At 46.1% G+C, this 27639-nt stretch overlaps 1 protein-coding gene across 1 annotated transcript; it reads left to right on the top strand.

Moving 5' to 3' along the window:
• Positions 1–410: 410 nt before the first annotated feature.
• On the top strand, positions 411–26858 carry MMP20 (matrix metallopeptidase 20). The gene is made up of 10 exons (XM_082219407.1): positions 411–547; positions 1405–1649; positions 5564–5712; positions 7237–7362; positions 7516–7677; positions 9856–10006; positions 17825–17961; positions 19863–20019; positions 22418–22521; positions 25461–26858. The coding sequence occupies exons 1-10, from the start codon at positions 422–424 to the stop codon at positions 25559–25561; spliced, it is 1458 nt and encodes a 485-aa protein (XP_082075533.1). The 5' UTR covers positions 411–421; the 3' UTR covers positions 25562–26858.
• Positions 26859–27639: the final 781 nt, after the last annotated feature.

Genomic DNA, 27639 nt, shown 5'->3' with positions numbered 1-27639 from the left:
AGTGGCCTACAGAAAGCAGGTGTGACTGGGAAGAGTTCAAAAGACCAGGGCCTGAGCTTCACCACACCTGTAGTTCAGGAAGACCCTCAGGAGCAGCTGTTTGGGAGGGGCCAAAGTGGCAGTTTCAGGAACAGAGAGGTGGAAAAGCCCCATTGTGGAAGCGCTGCTCTTGATTCCAGCTGCATCTCCCCTGGCTACTATACAATGTTTCTTTCTTGATAAGTTCGAGAGGAATCCAGCTTTTCCCCCTGTTTAAGTGCTATTGTGTTACCCCTTCATCAAAACACTGAGCTGTGTAATTACCTTCTGAGACGTGAGTCACCTTGGCTCTGAGCTCCCAGAGCTGCTTCCCTCTATAAAAGGGGCTGCAGGGTCTCTCTACCTGCTCTTCTCAAGCCACCCGTTGCACATTTAGGAAGAAATGGAGCTCTGTTGGATGCTGTGCCCACTTTGGTTTCTCGTGCTTTCGTTGACGTATTCAGCTGCCGCCCCTGCTCTTTTTGCACTGCCGCGGACAGCCGGTTGGAAGGACTTCTACCTGGCCCAGGTTGGTGGTGCTTTGCACATCTTAATGGCTTGGGGAGTGATGCTAAGTCCCTTCTAGCACAGCAAGGCTTTGCAGAGCAGCAGCCAGGGTGGAAGATGTTGGGGGACACAGGCAAACCACTGCATTAGCCGAGATCTGGTGCAGCAGTTAGTCCAGCTCATGGACCACACTCCTGGAGAGCATCTCCGCATGAGGAAAGGTTGCAATGTCAGATGCTTTTTTGTTTAGAGAAAAGGCAAGTAGAATCACAGTAGAGTTGGAAGGGACCCCGAGGAGTATTTTCTCCAACTTACTGCAATGCAGGAATATGCAGCTGTCCCATGCGGGGATGGAACCTGCAGCCTTGCCGTGATCAGCACCACACTCTAACCAGCTGAGCTATTCCGGGAGGAGTAGAAATGCTAGGAATGGTGGGATTTTTATTTTCTGCACTACATTGAGTGGAATATCGCCCCTCACTTTTTATGCGTAGATGGAGAAAGGTATCCTCATTCCCCAATGTCATGGAATTCACGGGCACCCAGTGAAACTGAACGCCAAAGATTTGGTACAGACAGACAACGGTCCTTCTTCACAAAGCACAGTTATACTATGGCTGGGGGGTGGGGAGTCCCATTGTGCAAGCAGAAGTCGATTCATTTGTGCATTGAGTTAGTTGAATACTGCCCAAAGTTGGTGTTGCTTTCCTTTTGACCTGAGGCGGAGAAGCCAAAATATGGACTTTCCTTCTTAGGAGCCAAAACATCTCAGCCCTGCCCTGCCTTTCATAAGTATGGATATCAAAGAAAGAAAAAAAGGGGGGAAAGGAGGGATAAAATATATTCCTTACCCCTTTCTCTCTCTCTCTCTGCCTGTAGGAATACCTGGACAAATATTACACACCGAAAGGAGAACATCACGTTGGAGAAATGACCAGCGGTAGCAATTCCATGACCAGGAAGGTCCAGCAGATGCAGGCGTTCTTTGGCTTGCGTGTCACAGGGAAACTGGACTACAGCACCATGGGAGTCATGAAGAGGCCTCGGTGTGGCGTCCCTGACGTAGCAAACTATCGCCTTTTCCCAGGGGAACCAAAGTGGAAAAAGAGCACATTGACATACAGGTAACAGGCTGACATCAAGTGTACAGTGGACGCTCGGGTTGCGAATGTGATCCGTGCAGGAGGCACGTTCACAACCCACAGCGCAGCATCTGCGCACGCACGAGTCACAATTTGGTGCTTCTTTGCATGCGCAAAGCACGATTTAGCGCTTCTGCGCATGCACGAGCGCCGAAACCTGGAAGTAACCTGTTCCAGTACTTCTGGGTTTGGCGCAGTGCGCAACCCAAAAACATGCAACCTGAAGCATCTGTAACCTGAGGTATGGCTGTACTTGAAATGTTTTAGATTGTCCCCTCTCCCCAGGAGTTTTCTTCTCGTTGTCTGGCAATCTGCAGAAGATGCAGCAATGGCCACCAACTTGGTCGGCTTTGAAAGACGATGGTGATTATGTAGTGTGTAGCATATTTCATTAGGGTGTGCACCCAGGGCCTTTTTTTGTTGGTTGGTTTGTTTCAACAAAGGAAGAAGGGAGGGGGGAAATGACATGGAAAAATGAACAAGGAAGAGGTAAAGAGGCAAAAGGCTAATGAAACAACCACAACAAGTGGTCAAGAAGCCAAAATAGGAGATTTATTTCCTGCAGAGGCAGGGCAGAATGGGAGGGTCAAGGGCAGGATAGCTCCACCTTTGGGTTCTTCCTGGCATATCCAATTTATGTGCGATCGCCAATGCACGGGTCCTTTGGGACCTGGAAGAAGGCAAAACTGGGGCGAGATGGGGCAGGGCACGCTCCACTGACACACGTGTCGGCCGCAAACCGGATCCCCACACAAAATGCTTGCCACCTGTATACACCATGCATTTTCTACTGGCAAAATTATGCAACTGACTCTGGGCTTATCTTATCAGAATTCGCCTTGTGGGTTGCCTGTTTGTGCTTTTTTGGGGGTATGAACTACATGACACTAACCAGGTGGCATGTCAGTTTTCCTGCAACTAAAACCCACATTTTGCCTAACCAACTGCAGTGCAAAAAGGTTTTCTAAAACAATTACATTCATGCATTTGGCATATTGCGGTTTTGGGATGACATTGGGTTTGTCTGCTTTCAGACCCTGCCTCCTCGTTGGTGCCCATAACCACGTCATGCAGTCCTCTCTCTCACACACCCTCTTGCCTTGTTTCTTTTTCACTGTTGCTGCAGTTCTTTTCTGGGTGCACATTCCCCTCCTTTCTGGGTGTATTTACCTGAGAGTAAGTTCCTTTGCACTGAATAGGGCTCATGTCTGAGTAGGAGTGCCCGAGATTGTGCTGTGAGTTGTGTTACTCAATAAACAACACAGGCTGGATTTTCCTTTATTTACCGGGTGGCAGCTGTTGTGAGACACACATCTCCCCCACCCCCAGAAATAAAAATGATATGCTATTCCCCTATTAATGTACTCGGAGCAAATATTGAGCTGATAGCAGGGTGAGATAGCAATTCTGACTGCTGAAAAACATTGTTAGGGAGTTGCAGGGATGAAAGTCAGAGCGTAGAAGCAACCTAACAATGCCTCAAAAATATGTGGTGATGGGGAGAGAAAGAAGCAAACAGAGTGCGCATGTTTTCCTTATTTTGTCTGGAAACACAGATAGAAGGCTGTTTCAACAGTGCTGATGGGCTGCTTATGAAGGGTCCATGGTTGGGTTTTTAGAAATCATCAGACTTTTGATCTGGAATAGAAATTGTCAGAATGTGTAAAGCAAAAAGGTAAAGGACCCCTGGACGGATAAGTTGAGTCAAAGGCAAATATGAGGTGTGGTGCTCATCTTGCTTTTCAAGCCAAGGGAGCCGGCGTTTGTCCACAGACAGCTTTCCCGTTCATGTGGTGTCAGAGAACTGACATCGGAGGGAGAGGTGAAGGGGAGGCTCCCAGATGATGCTGGCGAAGGACCCAGCAGCAGGGGGAGAAACAGCTCAGTAGAGGGGGAAGCCATTCAGCACAACACCAGGGATGAAGGGGGGCAGACGAGGGAATTGGAGAGAGGGCTCCAGGACTCTTCACTGGACATCAGTGAGGAGAGCCCAGGTCCTCCGCTACCCACGCCTTCCCTGCGCAGAAGACTCCCGCGCAGTGAGAGGAGGAGGAGACTGGGTGTCAAACAACTTTTATGTTGGAAGAGGTTCAAGAAACGCCCACTGACGGATTCTGCCAGTGACTGAGACAGCCACGATGAGAAGGGGCTGTGCAGTCAGAAAGGTTTAACAAGGCAAATTAACCGAGAAATGCACCAGCTTACGCACGAGTAACTCCTACCTATTACATGTGGACAGCATGATGAACTGCTTCTGGTGCAACAGGACACCATGATGAGTGCCAGAGTACATGGAAATCCTGTTTACCTTCCCGCCACAGCGGTACCTATTTATCTACTTGCACTGGCGTGCTTTCCAACTGCTAGGTTGGCAGGAGCTGGGACAGAGCAATGGGAGCTCACCCTGTAGCTTGGATTTGAACTGCTGACCATCTGATCGGCAAGCCCAAGAGCCTCACTGGTTTAGACCACAGCGCCACCCGCGTCTCTTAAATGTGGGTAGTCCTAGTGCAATGCAATATGAAAACAGTGAACAACCAGCCTTGGTATGGAACCATGGAGGGCTGCAATCAACAAAACAGATTTAGAAAATGTGGATTTTCAACAGCGGTGCAAAAGAGTCATCAGTCATGTTTGGAATGAGATAGAGGGCTGACCACAAAGTTACTCTTGGGTCCCTTTTCTTATTAATGACAATGGCCCCACCTGAAGGATGCAACATGTCCTCACCATCAGCCAACTCAAGTATGGATCCTGCATAGACCTTCCTTGAGCTCCATGCCCTACCTAACATCCTTGGAAGCAGCTTGCAGTACTAGGGAGGCAAATTGTATGGTGGAAGACCACTCTATAGAATGTAGCTGGTACATGGGGACGGACAACTTATTTATCAAGTGTTTATCCTGATTTGCTCACACAAAGTTTCTGCAGCAGTTAGACTAGGTCCAGTCTTTACAGAGCATTCATTCTGATTACTATATGGAGTTGTTACATGACAAAGATGCAGGTTTGGGGGTTGCATTGTATTCTCAACAAATGTTCTTAAGCAGCAATGAATTGAAAATACACCCAAGCACCACAGACCTTGGTTGTCTGCTAACATTTTACATGGAAAGTGCCCTTTATCATAGCTGTTTTATGGGAGTGCTCATCTACCTTTCCAAATATTGCTATCAGACTAGGAAATTTAGTTTGGCTCACATTTTGCATTAAAATTCACACTTCCCAAAACAACACACCAGCCGTAACCCAGCTATCCATCGAAAATCACACTTCTCCAAATTTTGTTCTCCAAACCAAAAATGCATATATCTGGATAAAGTGTGCATTTAAGTGCAGCATGCAAAAATGAATTACTTTAGGAGGAAATGTGTATGTTAGGCAAAATTGCATAAAATCCTGGTGAATTTTCATGAGATTTTTTTAAAAATGCAAACTAGTGCAGAAATGTGAGTTAAATTAGAAACTTAAATTGCAGGTTCCTCCGTTCCCAGTTCAAATTATTACCCTTTCTTTACTGTATGTGTTGGATTTCCCCTTATCTTGATAACCTGGCTTTACCATTCCCATCATTCAGGAGCAGCTAGGGGGCAGTAGGAGGTCCACTGTGGACCTAGGCCGCCAGCAGCCACATCGCTGCTGGCAAACCAGGAAGGGGTGAGGGAGGGCTGTGGTCAGGCCAGGATGGTTCAGGCACACTGTCAGGAGCACCAGGTTGGCTATGCCGGTACACTTGAACAACCCCATCGCCACTGCCACCCAGTCTCACCTTACTCTCAATCCCAGTTCACAGCAACAGGTGAGAGGGGGATAGTCTACTGCATCACTCTTCCTCTCTGGCCGCTCCTGCCATCGTTGCATATCTGCATCCTGAAATATGTCATTTCCCTCCTCAGAGTAACAAAATATACATCAAGCCTGAGTCATGCAGATGTTGACAAGGCCGTGGAGATGGGGTTGAAAGCCTGGAGCGCTGCTGCCCCTCTGAATTTTGTAAAGGCCACCTCGGGAGAAGCGGATATCATGATATCGTTCCAAAGCGGAGGTAACTGTTATCGCTAAATTCTGCGACACTAACTGCTCAACCTTTGCGCTATTGTGAAGAGGTTAAGCTGGGCAAAATAATAAGGCAATTTATTTATGCTGGTTTAGATGCACGGAACCGTCCCTTGGAAAGTGGCAAGTGTGAAAAACAGCTAGAGGATGAAAGGGCAGCCGTAACAAAAAGGGAACATTTCTCAATATTTTTTAAAGCATGGGCAAACACATTGCACAGTTCTGCATGAGAGTGCTTCAGGAAGGCTGCCACAGAGCTCATATGGAAGTGCTGTTTGTGTGACATGGAAGTGCCTCCATGTGTACAAACTCCTAAATTCCTGTAGCGGTGCTACTCTCCCCCCCCCCCAAGTCTTCACTCAGCGTTAGTTCAGTTCTTAGCAACAGCAGCAGCAGTCACAACAACAGCAGCGTATCCATAGAGCATTATCAACGTAAGCTGCATTTTTAAAGTAAAGGGAGAAGAACCTGCCCTGAGGAGCTTACAATCCAAAATTTGACATTAGGGAGAGAATTGAGGCAGGGAGTAGGGAAAGAGAGAAAGAAGTACAACAGGAATGATGTGGGTGTATACTGTACGGCTGACCTTGATTTGGTTGCTGTTGACCTGAGATTTTAACAGGGAATATTTGAAAGAAGTGTAACCAGTGTGCCGTGGCGCCCTGGGGTGCCTTGAACGATGCAGCGGGCAGCACTGGCCTCTGTCCCTCTTTCCTTCCCTCCCTCCTCTGATGCCCTCTCACGTCTCTGCCTCCCAAAGGCTTGCAAAGCTGTTTGTTGCAGCGGCCCTGGCTACAAGCTCCCCAGGCAAATCGTGCCTTGGGGGCTGGCCAAGGGGTGCTGGTTGCCAGGAGCTGAGGTGGCCTCAGAGGAAGCAAGCAGGTGAAGGGAGTCCAGCCACCCAGTCCGCCAGCCCTTGCTGTTGGGAATGGACAGACAAGACCCAGGCCCCTATGGGGCAGTGTGAAGAGGCACCTCTCTTTGGTGCAAGGGGGCAGCTCAGAAACTAGGGGTGGCAGCTGCAGCTGCTCAGAGATCTCCCAAGCAGAGGGGAGAGGAGGCTGAGGGAACACCCTACAAGAGAGGGTGTTAAAAAAAGGGTGTTCAAAAAAGGGTGAGAGGCTGCCAGCTCTGCAGGCAAGGGGTGACATATGTGGGCTCCTGAGCCCCACAGGGGTGCCGCAGAAAGAATGTAGTTGGTCAAGGGAGCCATGGATTCAAAAAGGTTGAAAACCTCTGCATTAGGAGCATCAAAGCCTTGCATGTACTGTATATGAAAAATGACCATTTCAGGCATAATGGCTTATAGGAGATCTTGGTCTTTGTACCCAGACACTGGCAGATTTGGAAGGGATTTTGCAATATGTGTCAGATTCCATTGAAATGCTCTTGTTTGTGGGAGCCGCTGAGATCACAACGGAACGCACTGTGCAACTTATGTCTCTCTGATCTAACCATTACACCACCTGCCATGACTGTAAAGTCACATGATGTTCCTTGTACTCTGTGTTAGATCATGGGGACTCCTATCCATTTGACGGCCCACGGGGGACTCTAGCCCATGCTTTTGCACCTGGGGAAGGACTGGGCGGAGACACCCATTTCGACAATGCGGAGAAGTGGACGATGGGAATGAATGGTAGGTGCAAAGCCACACAATGACCCGAAAGCACCCAAAAGAAGCAATTTGTCCCCAGCTAATCAAGTATGGCAGAATGCACAGACAAGTGAATATGTATCAGAAAGAAACTCACCATTGCTTATATGAAATATATTGCTTTGTATCATGTAGGGTTTAATCTATTCACTGTCGCGGCTCATGAATTTGGCCACGCCTTGGGCCTTGCCCATTCGGCCGACCCATCAGCTCTGATGTATCCAACATATAGATACCAACATCCATATGGCTTCCATCTCCCGAAAGATGACGTGAAAGGGATCCAGGCCCTTTACGGTAATAATTTAGATGCTTGCTTTTATTTATTTCAAGAGTTCTTTCTCCAGATCGAACTAGAGGGCAGCGTACAGTATAAACAGCAATCTAAAAGCAACAGAGAATAAAATCATATGTCAGTTACAAAAGCAGCAGCACTGAGGCGAAACTCCAACCTTTGCTTAAAAATCCAGCCACCGAGAGTGAGACGGGGCAGCGCAAGCTTCTTGGCAATAATAATAATAATAATAATAATAATAATAATAATAATAATATATTATTATTATTATTATTATTATTATATACCCCGCCCATCTGGCTGGGCTTCCCCAACCACTCTGGGCGGCTTTCAACAAAATATTAAAATACAATATTGCATCAAAGATTAAAAACTTCCCTAAATAGGGCTGCCTTCAGATGTCTTCTAAAAGTCTGGTAGTTGCTGTTCTCTTTGACATCTGGTGGGAGGGTGTTCCACAGGGCGGGTGCCACTACCAAGAAGGCCCTCTGCCTGGTTCCCTGTAACTTTGCTTCTCACAGTGAAGGAACTGCCAGAAGGCCCTCAGCGCTGGACCTCAGTGTCCGGGTAGAACAGTGGGGGTGGAGACGCTCCTTCAGATATACTGGACCGAGGGCATGACAATGCTGCCACTTGTCAGGACTACGATGGAGCAGAGCAGTGGAGAAGGCCAAATAAGTGAGCAGTGGGAATGCTCACCTTCCCCTCCCCTTGCTGCCACCCCATGCCCCACCCCATTCCAGGAAGCAGCAGGACCACCACAAATTTGCTCACCTTTCCAAGGTCAGGCCATGTTGTGGGGCGGGAAAGGGTGCAATTGTTTTGGAGTTTTCCCTGGTTGTCATGATTCCCTAGAGCAGGCATGGCCAAACTTGGGCCTCCAGATGTTTTGGGACTACAACTCCCATCGTCCCTAGCTAACAGGACCAGTGGTCAGGGATGATGGGAAGTGTAGTCCCAAAACATATGGAGGGCCAAGTTTGGCCATGCCTGCCCTAGAGGGACCTCGCACCAACCAGGAAGCCAGACTGTAGCCTGCCCACAAATGGGCCAATTGCAGGCAGACTGCTAGGCTGGCTCCGCCCTAGGGGCAGGCCCAGCCGAGCCAACAGGCTTCTCTTGGGTCCACTCCTCAGGTATAAATTCCCACCAGCCTCAGCCCTTAGCATCAGAACCAGGAGGACAGCACAGCAGCAGCGTCCAACCTCGTGAATTACAAGTCTTCCCGTAATTATTTAAACCCCTTAGGTGCCTTCTTCCTGTGTTCATTTCCAGCATGCAACTAGTCCTTGTCGGCTACGATTTATTGAATATTTTCTACCAACAGAACCATATTCAATGGGCCTCAAAGGAAGACGTACAATGAATACACTTCTAACATTTAATTGCACAACTCATAATAGCTTTCAGCTAAATGTACAGAATTATCTCCACTTTAAGACAAGCATTGGGTTAATCTGGGATGACCTATTCTTACAAACAAGTTATAATTTGATGTTATGGTTGGCATGTGTGAATCAGCCTTCTTCCATGCAGTGTTTCATAAAATTCACAGCCTAACTATTCAAATATCATGATCCACCAGGAATTCCAGAATGCAGGTTTTTGTATTGTTACAGATATGGAGTTAGTGAATGTCAGAAACTAGTAAAATGGTAGAATTTAGAAAATACTGGAGTACTGAAGGGAAGATTCTAGGCAAGTAAAAAATAATAATACAGCCTAAGCTTCCTTTCCAAGTCAGGGATAGAGGCCTTAACATGACAAAAGATGTTGATATTGATTAAAGAGGAATCCTTGGGTCTGTGCCAATAGAAGTTGCCAAACAAAATTTTTTGTGCGAAACAAAATTGCTCTTTTGTACCCCAAAAAGCAAAACCGGAGAATAGTTGGCACAGGCCTATGTTAAACATACTGCAGAAGATATAAAAATGAGGTGGAGGGTAGAATCAATGGGTTGTATTCAGTTACGTTTTACTTAGGGTATACCCATTGAAATGAATGGACATGACTCACCTAGGTTCATCAATTGCATTGGGTCTACTCTGAGCAAACTTTAATTGAATGCAGCCCAATATATTGAATGGGGTAAAATGGGACTTACACGGGATACATGGCCACAGGCAAGTCAATATATGTACTAAGTGCAGTTTTAACTTGGTTTGTGTGTCGTATTCTAGGGTCACGGCTATCTGGATCCAAAGTACCACAAGTTCCGCATCCGCCTCTTCCCAAACCACCAACTCCAGCTGATCCAGACCACTGTGACGCCACGTTTTCGTTTGATGCTGTTACGATGCTAGGGAAAGAACTTCTTTTCTTCAAGGATAGGTGAGATTCCCGATTGATCCAACCTGCAAGGGGCAAGACTATATCAGTGCTTGTGTTTTCCAAGCCTTTTTTGGGTTGTTGCTTTTCTAAGGAAGCTCCCAACTCTGCTCTCCAAAAATGACAATTGAGTTCAAAGTCCCTCCTTTGCAAAGAAAAATGAAATAATCCCTTGATTGTGGGACCGGGCATCAGACTTCCCATACTCCCATACTGTATAATAAGAGATCAATAAGACTGGGTTTTGGGTCAAAACAGGTCACAACTTTATTGAATACAGATGAAAGAGGTTTGGCTTGGGCATGGGGCAATCTAAATACTTCTGGCCCGCCTCCAGAAGTGAAGCATGGCCAATCCAGGTGGGGGTTCCTAAGACTTACATCCAATAGGGTGACCCCCACAGGGACCGTTGTCTGGGGGAGTGCCTTCGGTCCTGGCCCTCCTGGGCATGTGGACATGGCCACTCCCTCTGGATCCCATTAATGGGATACCCCAGCATTTGGAGGGGCAGGTGGAGACTACAACCTCCCCTCCATCCAAAACAAAGGATTGCCCCAATGCCCAACCAGTTGTGATGATTGCAATGAAGTAGGCAAAACCACCAGGTCAGTGACAATTTGCCCTGTGGGCAAATTCCTACCCGGCCCCTTGAAGAATGGCGACCACCGTAGCCACAGCAAAGTCATTGACTATCGGCTTAAACTGAGGGCAGGTTGGTGGCAGGAACAAACAGGTTGAGCAAGGGGCAGATCCGAGGGAAGCCTACCATCGGCTCCATCTCCATCTCCGCCCCCGGCACAGCCCAAGCCCCAGCCTGCAGCCCCATTTGTCAAAGCAGGGGGCAGGCTAGGATTTGGTTCCTGATAGACAGAGAGGGTTTGTGCCCCCTCCACCTATCAGGAAAGGCACAGCAGTTTGAATTCCCATGTTGGGGCCCCAGTGAAGCCTCCTCCGTCCCACAATGCCACCCCATGCAAAAGGGGTGAGCGGACTTGTTGCTGAAACTACAGTGGTACCTCGGGTTAAGACCTTAATTCGTTCTGGAGATCCGTTCTTAACCTGAAACTGTTCTTAACCTGAGGTACCACTTTAGGTAATGGGGCCTCCCGCTGCCAGCGTGCTGCCACCATACAATTTTTGTTCTCATCCTGAGGTAAAGTTCTTAACCCGAGGTACTATTTCTGGGTTAGTGGAGTCTGTAACCGGAAGCGTCTGTAACCCAAGGTACCACGGTACTCTCTCCTCCTGTGGTTTTCAGAGGCCTATTGCCTCCGACAGTGGAGCCCTCGTGACTAGCAACCACTGGTAGCCTTACTGTAACCTGAGGTACCACTGTACATTGCTTCATATACAGCTCTTGGTTTTGAAGAATGAGTTTGCAGGGCATCAGTTGAAGAAGGAGCAAAAAGGGTTTTCTTGTGTGTGTGTGTTTCTTTGTGGCTGATTAGCTGTTTTCCCTGTGTAAAGGTCAGAGGGGGCAGGGTTTCTGTTGAGGCAGGGGATTAGCTGTGGGAGGAGCTTATCAGAGTTTGCAGGGCATCAGTTGAAGAAGGAGCAAAAAGGGTTTTCTTGTGTGTGTGTGTTTCTTTGTGGCTGATTAGCTGTTTTCCCTGTGTAAAGGTCAGAGGGGGCAGGGTTTCTGTTGAGGCAGGGGATTAGCTGTGGGAGGAGCTTATCAGAGTTTGCAGGGCATCAGTTGAAGAAGGAGCAAAAAGGGTTTTCTTGTGTGTGTGTGTGTGTTTCTTTGTGGCTGATTAGCTGTTTTCCCTGTGTAAAGGTCAGAGGGGGCAGGGTTTCTGTTGAGGCAGGGGATTAGCTGTGGGAGGAGCTTATCAGAGTTTGCAGGGCATCAGTTGAAGAAGGAGCAAAAAGGGTTTTCTTGTGTGTGTGTGTGTGTGTGTGTGTGTGTGTGTTCTTTGTGGCTGATTAGCTGTTTTCCCTGTGTAAAGGTCAGAGGGGGCAGGGTTTCTGTTGAGGCAGGGGATTAGCTGTGGGAGGAGCTTATCAGAGTTTGCAGGGCATCAGTTGAAGAAGGAGCAAAAAGGGTTTTCTTGTGTGTGTGTGTGTGTTTCTTTGTGGCTGATTAGCTGTTTTCCCTGTGTAAAGGTCAGAGGGGGCAGGGTTTCTGTTGAGGCAGGGGATTAGCTGTGGGAGGAGCTTATCAGAGTTTGCAGGGCATCAGTTGAAGAAGGAGCAAAAAGGGTTTTCGTGTGTGTGTGTGTGTGTGTGTGTGTGTGTGTGTGTGTTTCTTTGTGGCTGATTAGCTGTTTTCCCTGTGTAAAGGTCAGAGGGGGCAGGGTTTCTGTTGAGGCAGGGGATTAGCTGTGGGAGGAGCTTATCAGAGTTTGCAGGGCAGTGGCGCGCGCCTAGCGGCGCGCGCAGTTAGATCCATCTTTTAGATTTAGGGGAGCTAGTCTCAAACGTTTGTTGGGGAGATCTAGGTGTTTTTTTGTGGGGGGGAAGTTATTTGTCCTGTCTTCAAGCTTTTTATGATGGAGGACCTCTGTAGCCAACCCCAGCGACACGATCTCAAGATGGAAGGGGAGGGAACAGCTGCAGTCGCCTGCGATTCCTGCGCAATGTTTGCCATCTTGCCAAAGGTTGCAGGCAGCTTTACCTGCAGCAATTGCATGTTGATTGCCCTCTTAAAAGACAAAGTCCAGCAACTGGAGGAACGTGTAGCTACGCTCCAAAGAATTAGAGAGCTGGAGCTCTTCTTGGAAGCAACAGAGCACACCGTCTCCACCAAGGAGGAGACAGGGGACTCCCCTGAGAAGGAGTCTAGTTCACCAACACAGGAGCCAGATATATGGAGAAACGTGACTCAAAGAAGTAGGAGGCCCAGGGTTCACTCTGATTGCTTAGAAATACACAATCGCTTTGAGGTCCTCTCCCCTAGCATGGAAGACGAAGAGCAGACTCCATTTGAGGATCTCTCCCTCATTACAGTCGATCAGGTATATGATGACGAGCAGCAAAGTCAGTCCTCAGGGAATGTGCAGGCGACCTTGGAACGGACAGCTCACGGAAGAACCCCGACCAAACCCAAGAGGAGGCGTGTAGTGGTGATAGGGGATTCCCTACTGAGGGGAACAGAAGCAGTGATCTGTGGGCCTGACAAGATGTCTCGGGAAGTGTGCTGTCTCCCCGGGGCTAAGATCCAAGATGTAACTGAACGACTGCAAGGAATCATAAAACCCACTGACAAATACCCCTTCCTCTTGGTTCATGTGGGAACCAATGACACTGCAAGCAATAGCCTCCAGAAGATCAAAAGAGTCTACGAGGCTCTCGGCAGGAAATTGAAGCAACTAAATGCACAAATTGTCATCTCGTCTGTCCTCCCAGTTGAACGACGTGGCCCAGGGAGAGAGGGGAAAATAGTGGAAGTGAACAGCTGGCTTCGCAAATGGTGTAAACAGGAACGGTTTGGATTCTTAGATCACGGACTGCAGTTTCTTGAAGATGGACTTCTGGCAAGTGATGGGCTGCACCTCACAACGGTTGGGAGAAATGTTTTTGCCAAAAATCTCAGAAACCTCATCAGGAGGGCTTTAAACTGACTAATGTGGGGGAGGGAGACAGTGCTCCTGAAGGTAGGAGTCTATCAATTAATGAAGATGATCATCCAAATGTCATAGACCAAATGGAGCAAACAGCACGCGGACCTAGTGGTGGGAGGAAAAAATCCTTAAATAAGAGACACGGGGGAATGATTAATGGACTTCAATGTCTCTACACTAATGCGCAAAGCATGGGAAATAAACAAGATGAGCTTGAGCTCTTGGTACAGCAAACTAAATATGACATAATAGGCATCACTGAAACATGGTGGGATAAGTCCCACGATTGGAATGTAATAATGGGGGGATACAATCTATTTCAGAGAAACAGACCAGACAAGAAAGGAGGAGGAGTGGCGTTATATGTCAGGGATGTGTATACCTGTGAAGAGATCCAAGATTTAGAAACTCAAAGCCAAAGTGAGAGCATTTGGGTCAAAATTAAGGGAGAGAAGAATAACAGAGACCTCATTGTGGGAGTTTACTATAGATCCCCAAGCCAAACGGAGGACATAGATGATGCCTTCCTGGAACAGATGGCCAAGCATGCAAAAGGAAGGGAGATAGTAGTAATGGGGGACTTCAATTACCCGGATATTTGTTGGACGTCAAACTCAGCCAAGAGCATAAGGTCAAACAGATTCCTCACTGGCCTTGCAGACAACTTCATTGTCCAGAAAGTGGGAGAAGCAACAAGAGGAACAGCCATTTTAGATCTGGTCCTAACCAATGTTGATGACCTGGTTAGTGGGGTAGAAGTGGAAGGATCATTAGGCGCGAGTGATCATGCTCTTCTGAAGTTTACTATACAGCGGAAAGGAGCAGCCAAGCATACTAGGACTCAATTTCTTGACTTTAAGAAAGCCGACTTCATAAAACTTAGGGAAGTGCTGGGTGAGATCCCATGGACAACAATACTAAAAGGAAAGGGAGTTCATGATGGCTGGGAGTTTGTTAAGAGGGAGATACTAAAAGCACAACGTCAGGCAATACCAATGAGACGGAAACATGGAAGGTGCCTAAAGAAGCCAAGGTGGCTATCTAAAGAACTTTTAACTGAATTAAGATTAAAAAAGGATGTGTACAAAAAATGGAAAAGGGGGGAAACCACCAAAGAGGAATTCAAACAAATAGCCAGCACGTGTAGACACAAAGTCAGAAAAGCTAAAGCACAGAATGAACTCAGGCTTGCTAGAGAGGTTAAAAGCAACAAAAAAGGCTTTTATGGGTATGTTTGTAGCAAAAGGAAGAACAAAGAAACAATGGGGTCACTCAGAGGAGAAGATGGTGAAATGCAAACAGGGGACACAGAAAGGGCTGAACTACTCAATGCCTTCTTTGCCTCAGTCTTCTCCGATAAAGAAAACAATGCCCGACCTGAAGAATTTGGAGCAAATGATTCAGCAAAGGAAACACAGCCCAGAATAACTAAGGAGATAGTACAAGAATATTTGGCTAGTTTAGATGTATTCAAGTCTCCAGGGCCAGATGAACTGCATCCAAGAGTATTAAAAGAACTGGCAGATGTGATCTCAGAACCACTGGCAGTCATCTTTGAGAATTCCTGGAGAACAGGCGAAGTCCCGGCAGACTGGAGGAGGGCAAATGTTGTCCCTATTTTCAAAAAGGGGAAAAGAGAGGACCCAAATAATTACCGCCCAGTCAGTCTGACATCAATAGCAGGGAAGATTCTGGAGCAGATCATTAAGCAAACAGTCTGTGAGCACCTAGAAAGGAATGCTGTGATCACCAATAGTCAGCATGGATTTCTGAAAAATAAGTCATGTCAGACTAACCTGATCTCGTTTTTTGACAGAATTACAAGCCTGGTAGATGTAGGGAACGCAGTGGATGTAGCCTACCTTGATTTCAGCAAGGCATTTGACAAGGTGCCCCATGATATTCTTGTAAAGAAGCTGGTAAAATGTGGTCTTGACTATGCTACCACTCAGTGGATTTGTAACTGGCTGACTGACCGAACCCAAAGGGTGCTCATCAATGGTTCCTCTTCATCCTGGAGAAGAGTGACTAGTGGGGTGCCACAGGGTTCTGTCTTGGGCCCGGTCTTATTCAACATCTTTATCAACGACTTGGATGATGGACTCAAGGGCATCCTGATCAAATTTGCAGATGACACCAAACTGGGAGGGGTGGCTAACACCCCAGAGGACAGGATCACACTTCAAAACGACCTTGACAGATTAGAGAACTGGGCAAAAATAAACAAGATGAATTTTAACAGGGAGAAATGTAAAGTATTGCACTTGGGCAAAAAAAATGAGAGGCACAAATACAAGATGGGTGACACCTGGCTTGAGAGCAGTACATGTGAAAAGGATCTAGGAGTCTTGGTTGACCACAAACTTGACATGAGCCAACAGTGTGACGCGGCAGCTAAAAAAGCCAATGCAATTCTGGGCTGCATCAATAGGAGTATAGCATCTAGATCAAGGGAAGTAATAGTGCCACTGTATTCTGCTCTGGTCAGACCACACCTGGAGTACTGTGTCCAGTTCTGGGCACCACAATTCAAGAAGGACACTGACAAACTGGAACGTGTCCAGAGGAGGGCAACCAAAATGGTCAAAGGCCTGGAAACGATGCCTTATGAGGAACGGCTAAGGGAGCTGGGCATGTTTAGCCTGGAGAAGAGGAGGTTAAGGGGTGATATGATAGCCATGTTCAAATATATAAAAGGATGTCACATAGAGGAGGGAGAAAGGTTGTTTTCTGCTGCTCCGGAGAAACGGACACGGAGCAATGGATCCAAACTACAAGAAAGAAGATTCCACCTAAACATTAGGAAGAACTTCCTGACAGTAAGAGCTGTTCGACAGTGGAATTTGCTGCCAAGGAGTGTGGTGGAGTCTCCTACTTTGGAGGTCTTTAAGCAGAGGCTTGACAACCATATGTCAGGAGTGCTCTGATGGTGTTTCCTGCTTGGCAGGGGGTTGGACTCGATGGCCCTTGTGGTCTCTTCCAACTCTATGATTCTATGATTCTATGATCTCATGTTAGCTTCCCCTTTCATAGAATCATAGAGTTGGAAGAGACCACAAGGGCCATCGAGTCCCTTTATCTGCTTCCTGTTGTCAAAATGACTAGTCTCTTCTCCCACATTTGTTAGCTCAAGCCTAGAAGTAGGGATGGGTGAAATGTTTCAGTTTCTAACAGAAAAAAAGCTATCTACTTACCTCAGGTCTCTCACTTAAAAATCAACAAGAGGAGACTGAGTGGAGATATGGTAGCCATCTTCAAATATCTAAAGGGCTGTCACATGGAGCAAGGAGCAAGCTTGCTTTCTCCTACTCCTTAAGGTACTACTACTACTACTACTACTATTAATAATAATAATAATATATTATTATTTATATCCCACCCTCCCCAACCAAAGCCATGCTCAGAGCAGCTAACAACAATAAAAGTAACACAACGTTCTAAAATCAATTCATTTTAAAATCAATTCAAAATCAAATTCATGGCAACCATTGGGCTAGAGTTCTGTGAGGATTACCAAAGGAACTGTGCCAAAGGCCTGGTGGAACAGCTCTGTCTTGCAGGCCCTGCGGACAGATGTCAAGTCCCGCAGGTCCCTAGTCTCTTGTAACAGAGCATTCCACCAGATCGGGGCCACAGCCAAAAAATCTCTGTCTCTGGTTGAGGCCAGCCTAACCTCTCTGTGGCCCAGGATCTCCAAGATGTTTTTGTTTGAAGACCATAAGGTCCTCCGTGGGACATATCAGGAGAGGTATGAGGGTCCTAGGCCGTATAGGGCTCTAAAGGTTAAAACCAGCACCTTAAACCTGATCCTGTACTCCACCGGGAGCCACTGCAGCTGGTATAGCACCGGGTGAATGTGATCCCACAGCAAGGAGATTGAGGAAAAACTTTCTGAAAGTAAGAACTATTCGACAGTGGAATAGACTTCCTTTAAAGATGGTGGATTCTCCTTCATTTCAGGTTTTTAGCAGAGGTTGGGTGGCCATCTCTCAGGTATGATCTAGTTGAGATTCCTGCATTGCAGGGGGTTGAACTAGATGACCCTTCCAACTCTATAATTCTATAAGTAGGACATAATCTGGTCTTGCCCCCTTGATTTGTCTGGCAAACAGCCTGAAAGCAAAAGCATTGTCCATGCTGGTAGCCGCACTTCTCGTACTGGTTGACAAGCCAGTGAATTCTGAGACTTAAAAGCATCTTGAGATGCAAACATTTTCTGTTCAGTTTGCTTTTTCTTCCTTCTTCTCCCCCTGAACAGGCTCTTCTGGAGAAGGCAGGCTCAGCTGAAGTCAAGCGTACAGCCACTTTCCATCACAAGCTCTTTCCCTCAGCTCATGTCAAACGTGGACGCTGCCTACGAAGTCGCTGACAGAGGAGTTGCTTATTTTTTCAAGGGTGAGTGACTCTTGAAAGCTGTTGCACTTTGGCTCCAGAATATTAAGTATACCAAGGATTATTGTGCATCATCTCCATATTGACAACACTTACTAAGGTTCTTATTCACCCTGAAAACAGCATTGTGAGAAATATCATAATTGTGTGGCGTGTTCCCGCCTCCCCCCCCGGTGGAAATAAAGACACATGACACAATTATTTAGGTTAATGGGCAAAAAATGGCCACAACTTTATTGGTTACAGGAATGAGCGGTATTGGCTTAAGTATTGGTCCTAATCGACTATCTGGCTTCAGCCCATTTGCTTGAAGGGTTAACCACCATTAAGGGGAGACCTACTGATGCACAACAGCTAGGAACTCCCCCGGGGTCACCACTCAGGGGCTTGCCTTAGGCCCTCACCTCCATAGGCTTCGGAAAGGGCCACGCCCCCAGAATCCTTTACCGGACTACCCTTCAATATTTGAGGAAGGTGATGGCGCTTCCTCCCCCCCCCCTTCATCTACATGACAATACCCCTACCAATGAGCTGAGGCAGCAAAAGAGGGAGATCCCCGGCCGCGCCGGTGTGATATAGCGCAAGCCACGCCCCTCCTAGGTCAGCCGATTGGCTGGCCAGGGGATGACGCAGCCGGGGATTCCCTCAATTGCGGGGAGGCTGAGAGCCAGCCCCTGCACACGTGGAGAGGGAGTGAAGCCCGCAACTCCACCTCCTCTCAAGTTCGGAAGTGGTTTTGTCAGTTTAAGCCACTCAGAAATTGCCATGCCTAGCTGGGAGCAGCATTCAGCTTAGCAGGCTGCATGGTGCAGCAGAGAGTAGCTAACAGGGTGCCGTACAGATGTTGTTGGACTACAACTTCTATCCTCCATGAACACTGGCCGTGCTAGTTGGGGCTGTCGGGAACTTGAGCCCCACAACATCTGGAAGGGGGCACTATGATGGATAACCTTGACATAACACCATTCTGAGAAGAGGGCTCTGGAAAAATAATGGAGGTCACCAATTCAGGGCGCCATTTTGATTTCCCCAAGCCTCCTCAGAATGTGGTCAGCAATGGGAAAGGAAGGAAGCTTTCGGCAGTGCTCTTCCCCAAGCAAATTTAATGGGTTTCAATTGGTTGTGGTTGATTTTCTCCACTTCCAGTGAAGAAAAAGAGTTTGGATTTGATATCCTGCTTTATCACTACCTGAAGGAGTCTCAAAGCGGCTAACATTCTCCTTTCCCTTCCTCCCCCACAACAAACACTCTGTGAGGTGAGTGAGTGTGACTAGCCCAGGGTCACCCAGCAGCTGCATGTGAAGGAGCAGGGAATCGAACCTGGTTCCCCAGATTACGAGACTACCACTCTTAACCACTACACCACACTGGCTCAATTGCAGTGGTACTTATAATAAAAAAAAAAATTATAATTCCCAAGCATTCCTGGGTTAGCAACCTAGCCACATTTCAATCATATACTAGTTGTCCTGTTGTTCTAATTCACCTATGGGGAACCACAGGCCTAATTTGCTCTTTCAGGACTCCCCACAAGGCCAGTTCAGCCAAACCACAACTACCTGACATCATATGTTAGCCAGAAGGGGGTTTGCAGGCTCCACAAATCAGCAAAGACCTGTGAACTTACTACTACTACTACTACTATTATTATTATTATTATTATTATTATTATTATTATTATTATTTGCTGTTGTTTTTATAATATTGCTGACATTGCTGGTTTTTGTATTCTACCATACACTGCTTTGAAATTTTTGTGGTTATGTGGTCTATAAGTACTGTACACAAGTAAATAAATCAAAGGTTAGATGTTGGGAGATTCAAGCTATAAATGTCCTCGAAGCAAATAGATTGTTGTGTTGTTGTTGTTGTTGTTGTTGCTGTTGTTGATTCCTGTTTGCCAGGCCCCCATTACTGGACAACTCGCGGGTTCCAAATGCAGGGCTCTCCGCGAGCCATCGCAGACTTTGGATTTCCTAGGAATGTGCTACAAATAGATGCAGCTGTCTACCTGAGGGATGAAAAGAAAACGCTCTTCTTTGTAGGAGATGACTATTACAGGTTCCTTTATTATTGCCTCTTAATACAAACTTTTTTTTGGGGGGGGAATCACTTGTGAAACCAGACATCATCCCTTGGTGCTGAAAAGAAGGGGGGGAGAGGACATGCTTTCCTTTCTCATAATATTTGAACTTGGAGTCACCTAGTTAAGGTGATTGGTTCAGAACCAATTAAGTGTAAGCTCTAGTGGGTTCTTTTCAGCTGCCTCTCTGCAAAACAGGTCTATTGCATGGAGGAGAATGCAATTGTAAGCATCCTTTTTTCAAAAAAGAGAGCAAGAGGGAGAAATGCTCAGGAAGTGTATTTTTAACAAGTTTACAGCTATGCTAGTCACCTTAAATTGTGTGTGGGTGTGTTTCGCTGCAGCTGAACAGACATTCAGGTGGCAATCTTATACTCATCTAGGAACAAGTCCCACTGAACTGAGCGTGGCTTAGTTCTGAGTGGAAATGTCAGATACAGATTTCTATACCTTGATCAGGATGGAACTATGGCTTCCCTTTTTCTAGCATTACTTATTACATTATCCAGACAACCTGTTGTCATCCCCAATCCACACTTCTCAGTGGATAATTTGCAAGGATTGGGGCTTCCATTTAACTATTAAACCTTTGGTACCAAATAGTATGGGAAACAGCCTTACTAGAAAAATTAACCAATAAACTGAAACTGACACGGGGACAAATAGAAGAAGACGCCTTCACCCCGGTATGGCTCTCTTTTATCACATAGACAGCCCAACAAGACAATGACAAAAATCCACCAACAGCATATGGCTAACCTGATCCAAAACACACCCACCCACCCCACTCAAACACGAAAACAAAGATCACCACAGCCAATCACAAACGAACAACCACACCCTGGGGCAACCCCAACCTCTCTCACCACCAAAGGAACACAAGTGAATAGCACAGAACCTGCACAAGCAACGCTGACACAAAACCCCACATATATTAAGTATAATACAAACATTGCCACCCGACCCCACCCCCACCCATCTTTCCCCCTCCCCTTCTTCTTCCTAATGTCTCAACAAATGAAAGTGATCTGTAAAAAAATGTTACTTGGAGAAGAGAGAGAGAGAGAGAGAGAGAGAGAGAGAGAGAGAGAGAGAGAGAGAGAGACATTGCACATACTTTTGTAAACTAAGAAAATCTTTAATAAAAATACATTTTTTAAAAAACTATTAAACCTTTGATTAGGTAAAATTCATAAAGCACACTTTTTAATGTGCGCAGTCATGAGAGAGAGAGGGGGGAGAGAGAGAGAGAGAGAGAGAGAGAGAGAGAGAGAGAGACTGAGACTAGTGGAAGAACCGAACATGCACAAATTCCAGATTAATCCTAGACATTTTCCAAAAAGAATCCAAGGGCAGGTGGAATCAAAGGTGGGTTACCACTGATCTGCTGAAGACTAACAAGATGGAATGTGAGAAATCTGCCCCTTGCCTAGAACAAAGAGAAGTACTTTTTTGCATAATGCACAGTTCTCTACCACAAGATACAGTGATGCCTATTGACACAGATGCTTCTGTCAGCAGCTATTAGTCACGTTACCTAATGGAATGTCCATATACAGACACAGTATAGCTCTGTATATACCATGTTCTGTTTATGAAGACCCAAAGCTATCTGGCTCACTGCTGTTAAAAACAGAATAGCAAGCTTGGGCTTGTTTGTTTGTTGGTTTACTAGATTTATTCCATGCCCCTCTACAAAGAAATATTAACTGTGTGCTAAGATGGACCTTAGTCTATTTAGACAAACTAAGTGATCAGGCAATGATAAGCCTCAAGTCACAACTAAACAACGTACAGTACTAGATGAGACCTGGCTAGAGGAGGTTAAGGGGTGATATGATAGCCATGTTCAAATATATAAAAGGATGTCACATAGAGGAGGGAGAAAGGTTGCTTTGTGCTGCTCCGGAGAAGCGGACACGGAGCAATGGATCCAAACTACAAGAAAGAAGATTCCACCTAAACATTAGGAAGAACTTCCTGACAGTAAGAGCTGTTCGACAGTGGAATTTGCTGCCAAGGAGTGTGGTGGAGTCTCCTACTTTGGAGGTCTTTAAGCAGAGGCTTGACAACCATATGTCAGGAGTGCTCTGATGGTGTTTCCTGCTTGGCAGGGGGTTGGACTCGATGGCCCTTGTGGTCTCTTCCAACTCTATGATTCTATGATTCTATGAATTCTTTCACACAATCAAAAGCACTTTTGACTCAAAGCTTGCTGTCCCGTTGCAATCATTACAGCGAAACTGCTTTTCCAAGAACGTCTTGCATATGGTATAAAAATAAACCTATAGCGTGGGTTGAAACCTATTTATATCTTGATAGACAAGAGCAATAGGTTTGAATTTCTCCTTTTATGGCATTCCTTTCTCTCAACAGCTATGACGAAGCCAAAAGAAAAATGGAGAAGGATTTCCCAAAGAGCATCGAGGACGAGTTCTCTGGAATCAGTGGCAGGATTGATGCAGCAGTAGAAGTAAATGGTAAGTAGTTACTCCATCATGATGCATCATCAATACAGGGTAGCTAATGTTGCACTGCAGACTGGGCGACAGCTTACATTATGCCTGGGCAATGGCCAAGGTGGCTTGGGCTGATGGGAACTGGAGTCCAACAGCAAAGGGTACCACATTGGCTGCCCCATCTTAGACAAAAGCAGGACTTCCTGGCAAAGGCATCACTGCCATTTACCAGGACGCAGAGGGGTAGGACAGAGGTACCATCCCAGTAGGTGGCAGGGAGGCATGCCAACTGCTCAGACACATGGCCTTGGTGTCCCAGAGACCACAGCCCACCCATCACATAGTTGGCTGAACTATCTTTTAGGCTAAGAACCAAGACACCCTTAGCCTACTAATGCATCACTGACTCGTCCATCTTACTTCCCCTACAATTCCTTCTCAGACCCAGTTAAAATGTGACATTGGGGGGCAAGGATTGGCCGTGTAATAATTCCATATGGTTTATATAATTTCAATACACCTATCCATTTGGTGTGGGTGCAGGATCAATACACCCATGATCTGTGATCCTGGACAGCAGGATCTTCTTCTGCCTATATAAATGTTTGCAAGGGATAAGTACATTTGCACCAAACTCTTATACAGTGGTGCCCCGCAAAACGAATGCCTCGCAAGACGGAAAACCCGCTAGAAGAAAGGGTTTTCCGTTTTTGAGCTGCTTCACAAGACGATTTTCCCTATGGGCTTGCTTTGCAAGACCAAAACGTCTTACAAGTGTTCCGATTTTTTTTCGCTCCCCCCCCTTTTCTAAGCCGCTAAGCCACTAATAGCCTTTTAGCCGCTAATCCGCTAAGCCTTTAATAGCCGCTAAACTGCTAATAGCGCTAATCCGCTAAGACGCTAATAGGGTTGCTTCACAAGACGAAAAAACCGCTAGATAAAAAGACTCGCGGAACGGATTAATTTCGTCTTGCGAGGCACCACTGTACAACAAAGTGCTTTCACCTCATATTTAAATCAGGCCATAGAGGACAGATTTTGCAAGCATTTGCAAAGTAAAGCAGAGCAGAACTGAAAACAGTAAAGTGCAGTAATAAAAGCCCACTGGAGACACAATCTTTCCTTTACTGCTCGATAAGGCAGAGTGGGTATGGGGGAGGGGAGGAATCAATGCATTTGAATAGTGAATTGGAAATTTTCAGTGAAAAATATAACACCCCAATTTTGCATGTGTTCAAAGAACACACAAATGTGCACATGTGGGCCATTTTCAGATCCAGAAGAGAGTGGGGCAGGCTTTTGCGCATTCTGCCGATGCATGTGATGATCCTGAATGCAATCCTTGCGCAAATCAGGGGTTGCCTGTCCCTAGATGCATATCATATAGGGGATTTGGTACTCTATCCCCTGGAATAAAAATGCAATCATTCGTGCAACTTTAAGATCAATAATGCCTAAGCCTAAGACGCTGAAGAGAAGAAGAAGAAGAGGAGGAGTTTGGATTTGATATCCCGCCTTTCACTCCCCTTCAGGAGTCTCAAAGCGGCTAACAATCTCCTTTCCCCTCCTCCCCCACAACAAACACTCTGTGAGGTGAGTGGGGCTGAAAGACTTCAGAGAAGTGTGACTAGCCCAAGGTCACCCAGCAGCTGCATGTGGAGGAGCGGAGACGCGAACCCGGTTACCCAGATTACGTGATTACCATAGAATCGTAGAATCATAGAATCATAGAGTTGGAAGAGACCACAAGGGCCATCGAGTCCAACCCCCTGCCAAGCAGGAAACACCATCAGAGCACTCCTGACATATGGTTGTCAAGCCTCTGCTTAAAGACCTCCAAAGTAGGAGACTCCACCACACTCCTTGGCAGCAAATTCCACTGTTGAACAGCTCTTACTGTCAGGAAGTTCTTCCTAATGTTACGGTGGAATCTTCTTTCTTGTAGTTTGGATCCATTGCTCCGTGTCCGCTTCTCTGGAGCAGCAGAAAACAACCTTTCTCCCTTCTCTATATGACATCCTTTTATATATTTGAACATGGCTATCATATCACCCCTTAACCTCCTCTTCTCCAGGCTAAACATGCCCAGCTCCCTTAGCCGTTCCTCATAAGGCATTGTTTCCAGGCCTTTGACCATTTTGGTTGCCCTCCTCTGGACACGTTCCAGTTTGTCAGTGTCCTTCTTGAATTGTGGTGCCCAGAACTGGACACAGTACTCCAGGTGTGGTCTGACCAGAGCAGAATACAGTGGCACTATTACTTCCCTTGATCTAGACGCTATACTCCTATTGATGCAGCCCAGAATTGCATTGGCTTTTTTAGCTGCCGCGTCACACTGTTACCGCTCTTAACCACTACACCACACTGGCTCTCTTCCCTCAAAGGCAAAAAGAATTCAGATTTGAAATAAGTTATTAAGTGCTGTGTACGCAATGCCAGAAGTGCTACTGAGGCCAGTTTAAGGTGCACAGTCTCCCATCAAAGCCTTCGGAATTGATGTCATCTCAAGCGGCTTTCCTCAGGGGATCCGTGTAAAGTTCTCTGGTGAGCGTCTGAAATCCGGTCTTTTCAGTGGTGGCACCAAAAAGCTGTGGAACCCCCATCCTCTTGAAGGCTTGTCAAGCTGCACCTCTACAGTTTTGCATAGCTTGTGACACACTTTTGGCACGAACATTTCCTTGCTGCTGTTGTGTTACTTTGATGGATGTTCTTACATAATTTTCTTTTAAAGGTCGATTTTATCGTTGCCTCTCCTTTTTTGTTATTGTACACTGCTTGGTTATTTTTTTATGGAAAACGGGTACATCAGCTGATTAAACAAAGAAAAGAAGGAACTTTGTGAGTGGGGATACAGAGGTCGTATTTCACAACTGTACCATGAAGTCTATAGTATTGTTTGGTTCCTCGAAAATTAAGCCCCCTGATTAGTAGTTCCTACTTTTGTTTCCTTTCCTTTTTAGGTCACATTTACTTCTTCTCAGGCCCCAAAGCCTATAAATACGACAAGGAAAAGGAAGATGTGGTTAATATTGTGAAATCCAGCTCTTGGGTGGGCTGCTGAGCTGAAGTGGGAAGTGGATTATCACAGTGAGCTAGAAGATAACTGGAAACTTTGGAGCCTGTCAGCCAAAATCACATTCTGTGGATTTGATTCCAGAAGCACAATGGCAAAAGGATGTGCCGTTATTGCTCAAGCCCAGAAAAAAAAGAAGAGTGGGAACGCATTGAAATAAATGACACAATAGCAAGCTTCGGGAAATCCCTAGGGGGAAAATTCCATGTACTCATCTTTTAAAAGTCTGGTATCTTCAGGGATAGAAAGCAAAGATGGACCCCAATGCTCTGCTGACGCTTCTACCCCAACAATGTTTCCTCAGAACAACGGTTGCATTATGCCAGGGGATAGGGATAGGGGATGATCGCCAACACTGAAGGGGTGCCATTTCCATCCCATAATGCCCCTGGAACCACACTAAGCACCACATAGCATCACTGAAAGCGTGTGATGATGTGTTGAAGTGCAAATGATGGCAACTGGTTGTGTGTTTCAGTCAAGGATTACTGTTGTTAGCCGCTCTGAGCCCGGCTTCGGCTGGGGAGGGCGGGATATAAATAAAATTTTATTATTATTATTATTATTATTATTATTATTATTATTATTAAGGATGGGAGAGAAGTTCCATTCAGGCCCCACCTACACCATATATTTAAAGCATTATTGTGCCACTTTAAACCATCATGGCTTCCCCCCAAAGAATCCTGGGAATTGTATGGGGGCTGAGAGCTGTTAGAAGCTCCCTTTCCCCACATGGTTCTACAATTCTCAGAATGGTTGTAAAACGCCTCTTCTTGGATTTTTTTGCTCTGTGAGGGGAACTCCAAACAACTTTCACACACCACAGTCTGCAGGGAAGCTGTGGTTGTTTGAATCTGTATGATAATACTTTAAATGCATAGTGCAGATGGCACCTCAGTTAATATTTAAAGACAGATTTGCCTAAGTCATGCTTACTGAAACAATACACAAACCGGTAACTAAAGCCATCCTTGGAACATTGCCCTTCTCCTCCCAAGAAATGTATACAATAATACAAAAGTGTGCAATCAAATGCATATGTAGGGCTGTAATGTCCCTCTAAAATTTTGGAATGCAGTGAGGGGGCTTTTTATTTGCCTTGAAAATGAGGAAGAAAAATGTCTAGGGCAAACGAGATGGGAGAGCAAACCAAATTGTTACCCAGAGGAATGGATGCTAAACAATTCACGAGGGAAAATACAGATTAACGACTTGCCTAATCCTTGGATTTTTATGTTGTGAACCGGCCTGTGATCTTCGGATGAAGGGTGGTATGCAAATTTAATAATTAATAAATAATATATTGATGGAAACAACATATAGAAATGTATTATATTGGGGAAACTGCTTTGCAAAAATGTGTATACATATTAGGCAAAATTGCATAGAAAAGTGCATTAAAATGCTGGAGAGTTTTCATGATAAAAGAAATTTGCATAAAACGGATGAAAAAAATGCGGAGTACTGGTCTTAGGATTGGGGGGGGGAATGAGAAATGGTCAGAGTCACCCATCCCAAGTCACAGCTGCTGCTTGCAGCAGAAGTAACAAAAATGAAAGCCTGCTGCCACCCCATACGTCATCTCGGGAAAATAATCTCCTCACTTCCTCCTGCAAAAGAAAATCAGCACCTGACCCACATTCACTGCTTGCAAATGGGGCGACATGTCTGTGGTGGCCATTTTCACCCAACTCTAGTTTCAGATCACAGGTGAGTATTCATTCCTGAAGAGAACCTGTGGCCAGGTTGCACTCTACACCAGAGTAGAGAAATTATTGTATTGAGTCTAAGGCTGGCATTCGCTCCTGGACAATCTTTCAGTGGCAGGTGGACATTAGTGGTGATTCTTGTACCCAGTGCTTTTTTTCTAGAAAAACAAGTCTTGGTACTCACCAACAAGTGAGGGTGGGTGGAGGGCGTGGCCTGACATCAAAGAAAGGAAGCATTTCTCCATGCTTTCCAGTTTATTATAGCGGGGAAAGTAACCTAACAAAATCTGTACTGAGAATCACAGTGATGATGGCAAGCATGCTCACTGTCACTGCAGTGATTGCAACCTCAAT

The sequence above is a fragment of the Podarcis vaucheri genome (genome assembly GCF_965113315.1).
Source record: "Podarcis vaucheri genome assembly, chromosome: 4".
Lineage (NCBI taxonomy): Eukaryota > Metazoa > Chordata > Lepidosauria > Squamata > Lacertidae > Podarcis > Podarcis vaucheri.
The sequence above is the reverse complement of the archived record's forward strand: the minus strand, read 5'-3'. Positions and strand labels throughout refer to the sequence as shown.

Coding starts and splice junctions, on each gene's coding strand:
- MMP20 (XM_082219407.1), top strand. CDS start 422: ATGGAGCTCTGTTGGATGCTGTGCCCACTTTGGTTTCTCGTGCTTTCG. Junction 5,713..7,236: donor GATATCGTTCCAAAGCGGAG/GTAACTGTTATC, acceptor ACTCTGTGTTAG/ATCATGGGGACTCCTATCCA. Junction 22,522..25,460: donor TGCAGCAGTAGAAGTAAATG/GTAAGTAGTTAC, acceptor TTTCCTTTTTAG/GTCACATTTACTTCTTCTCA.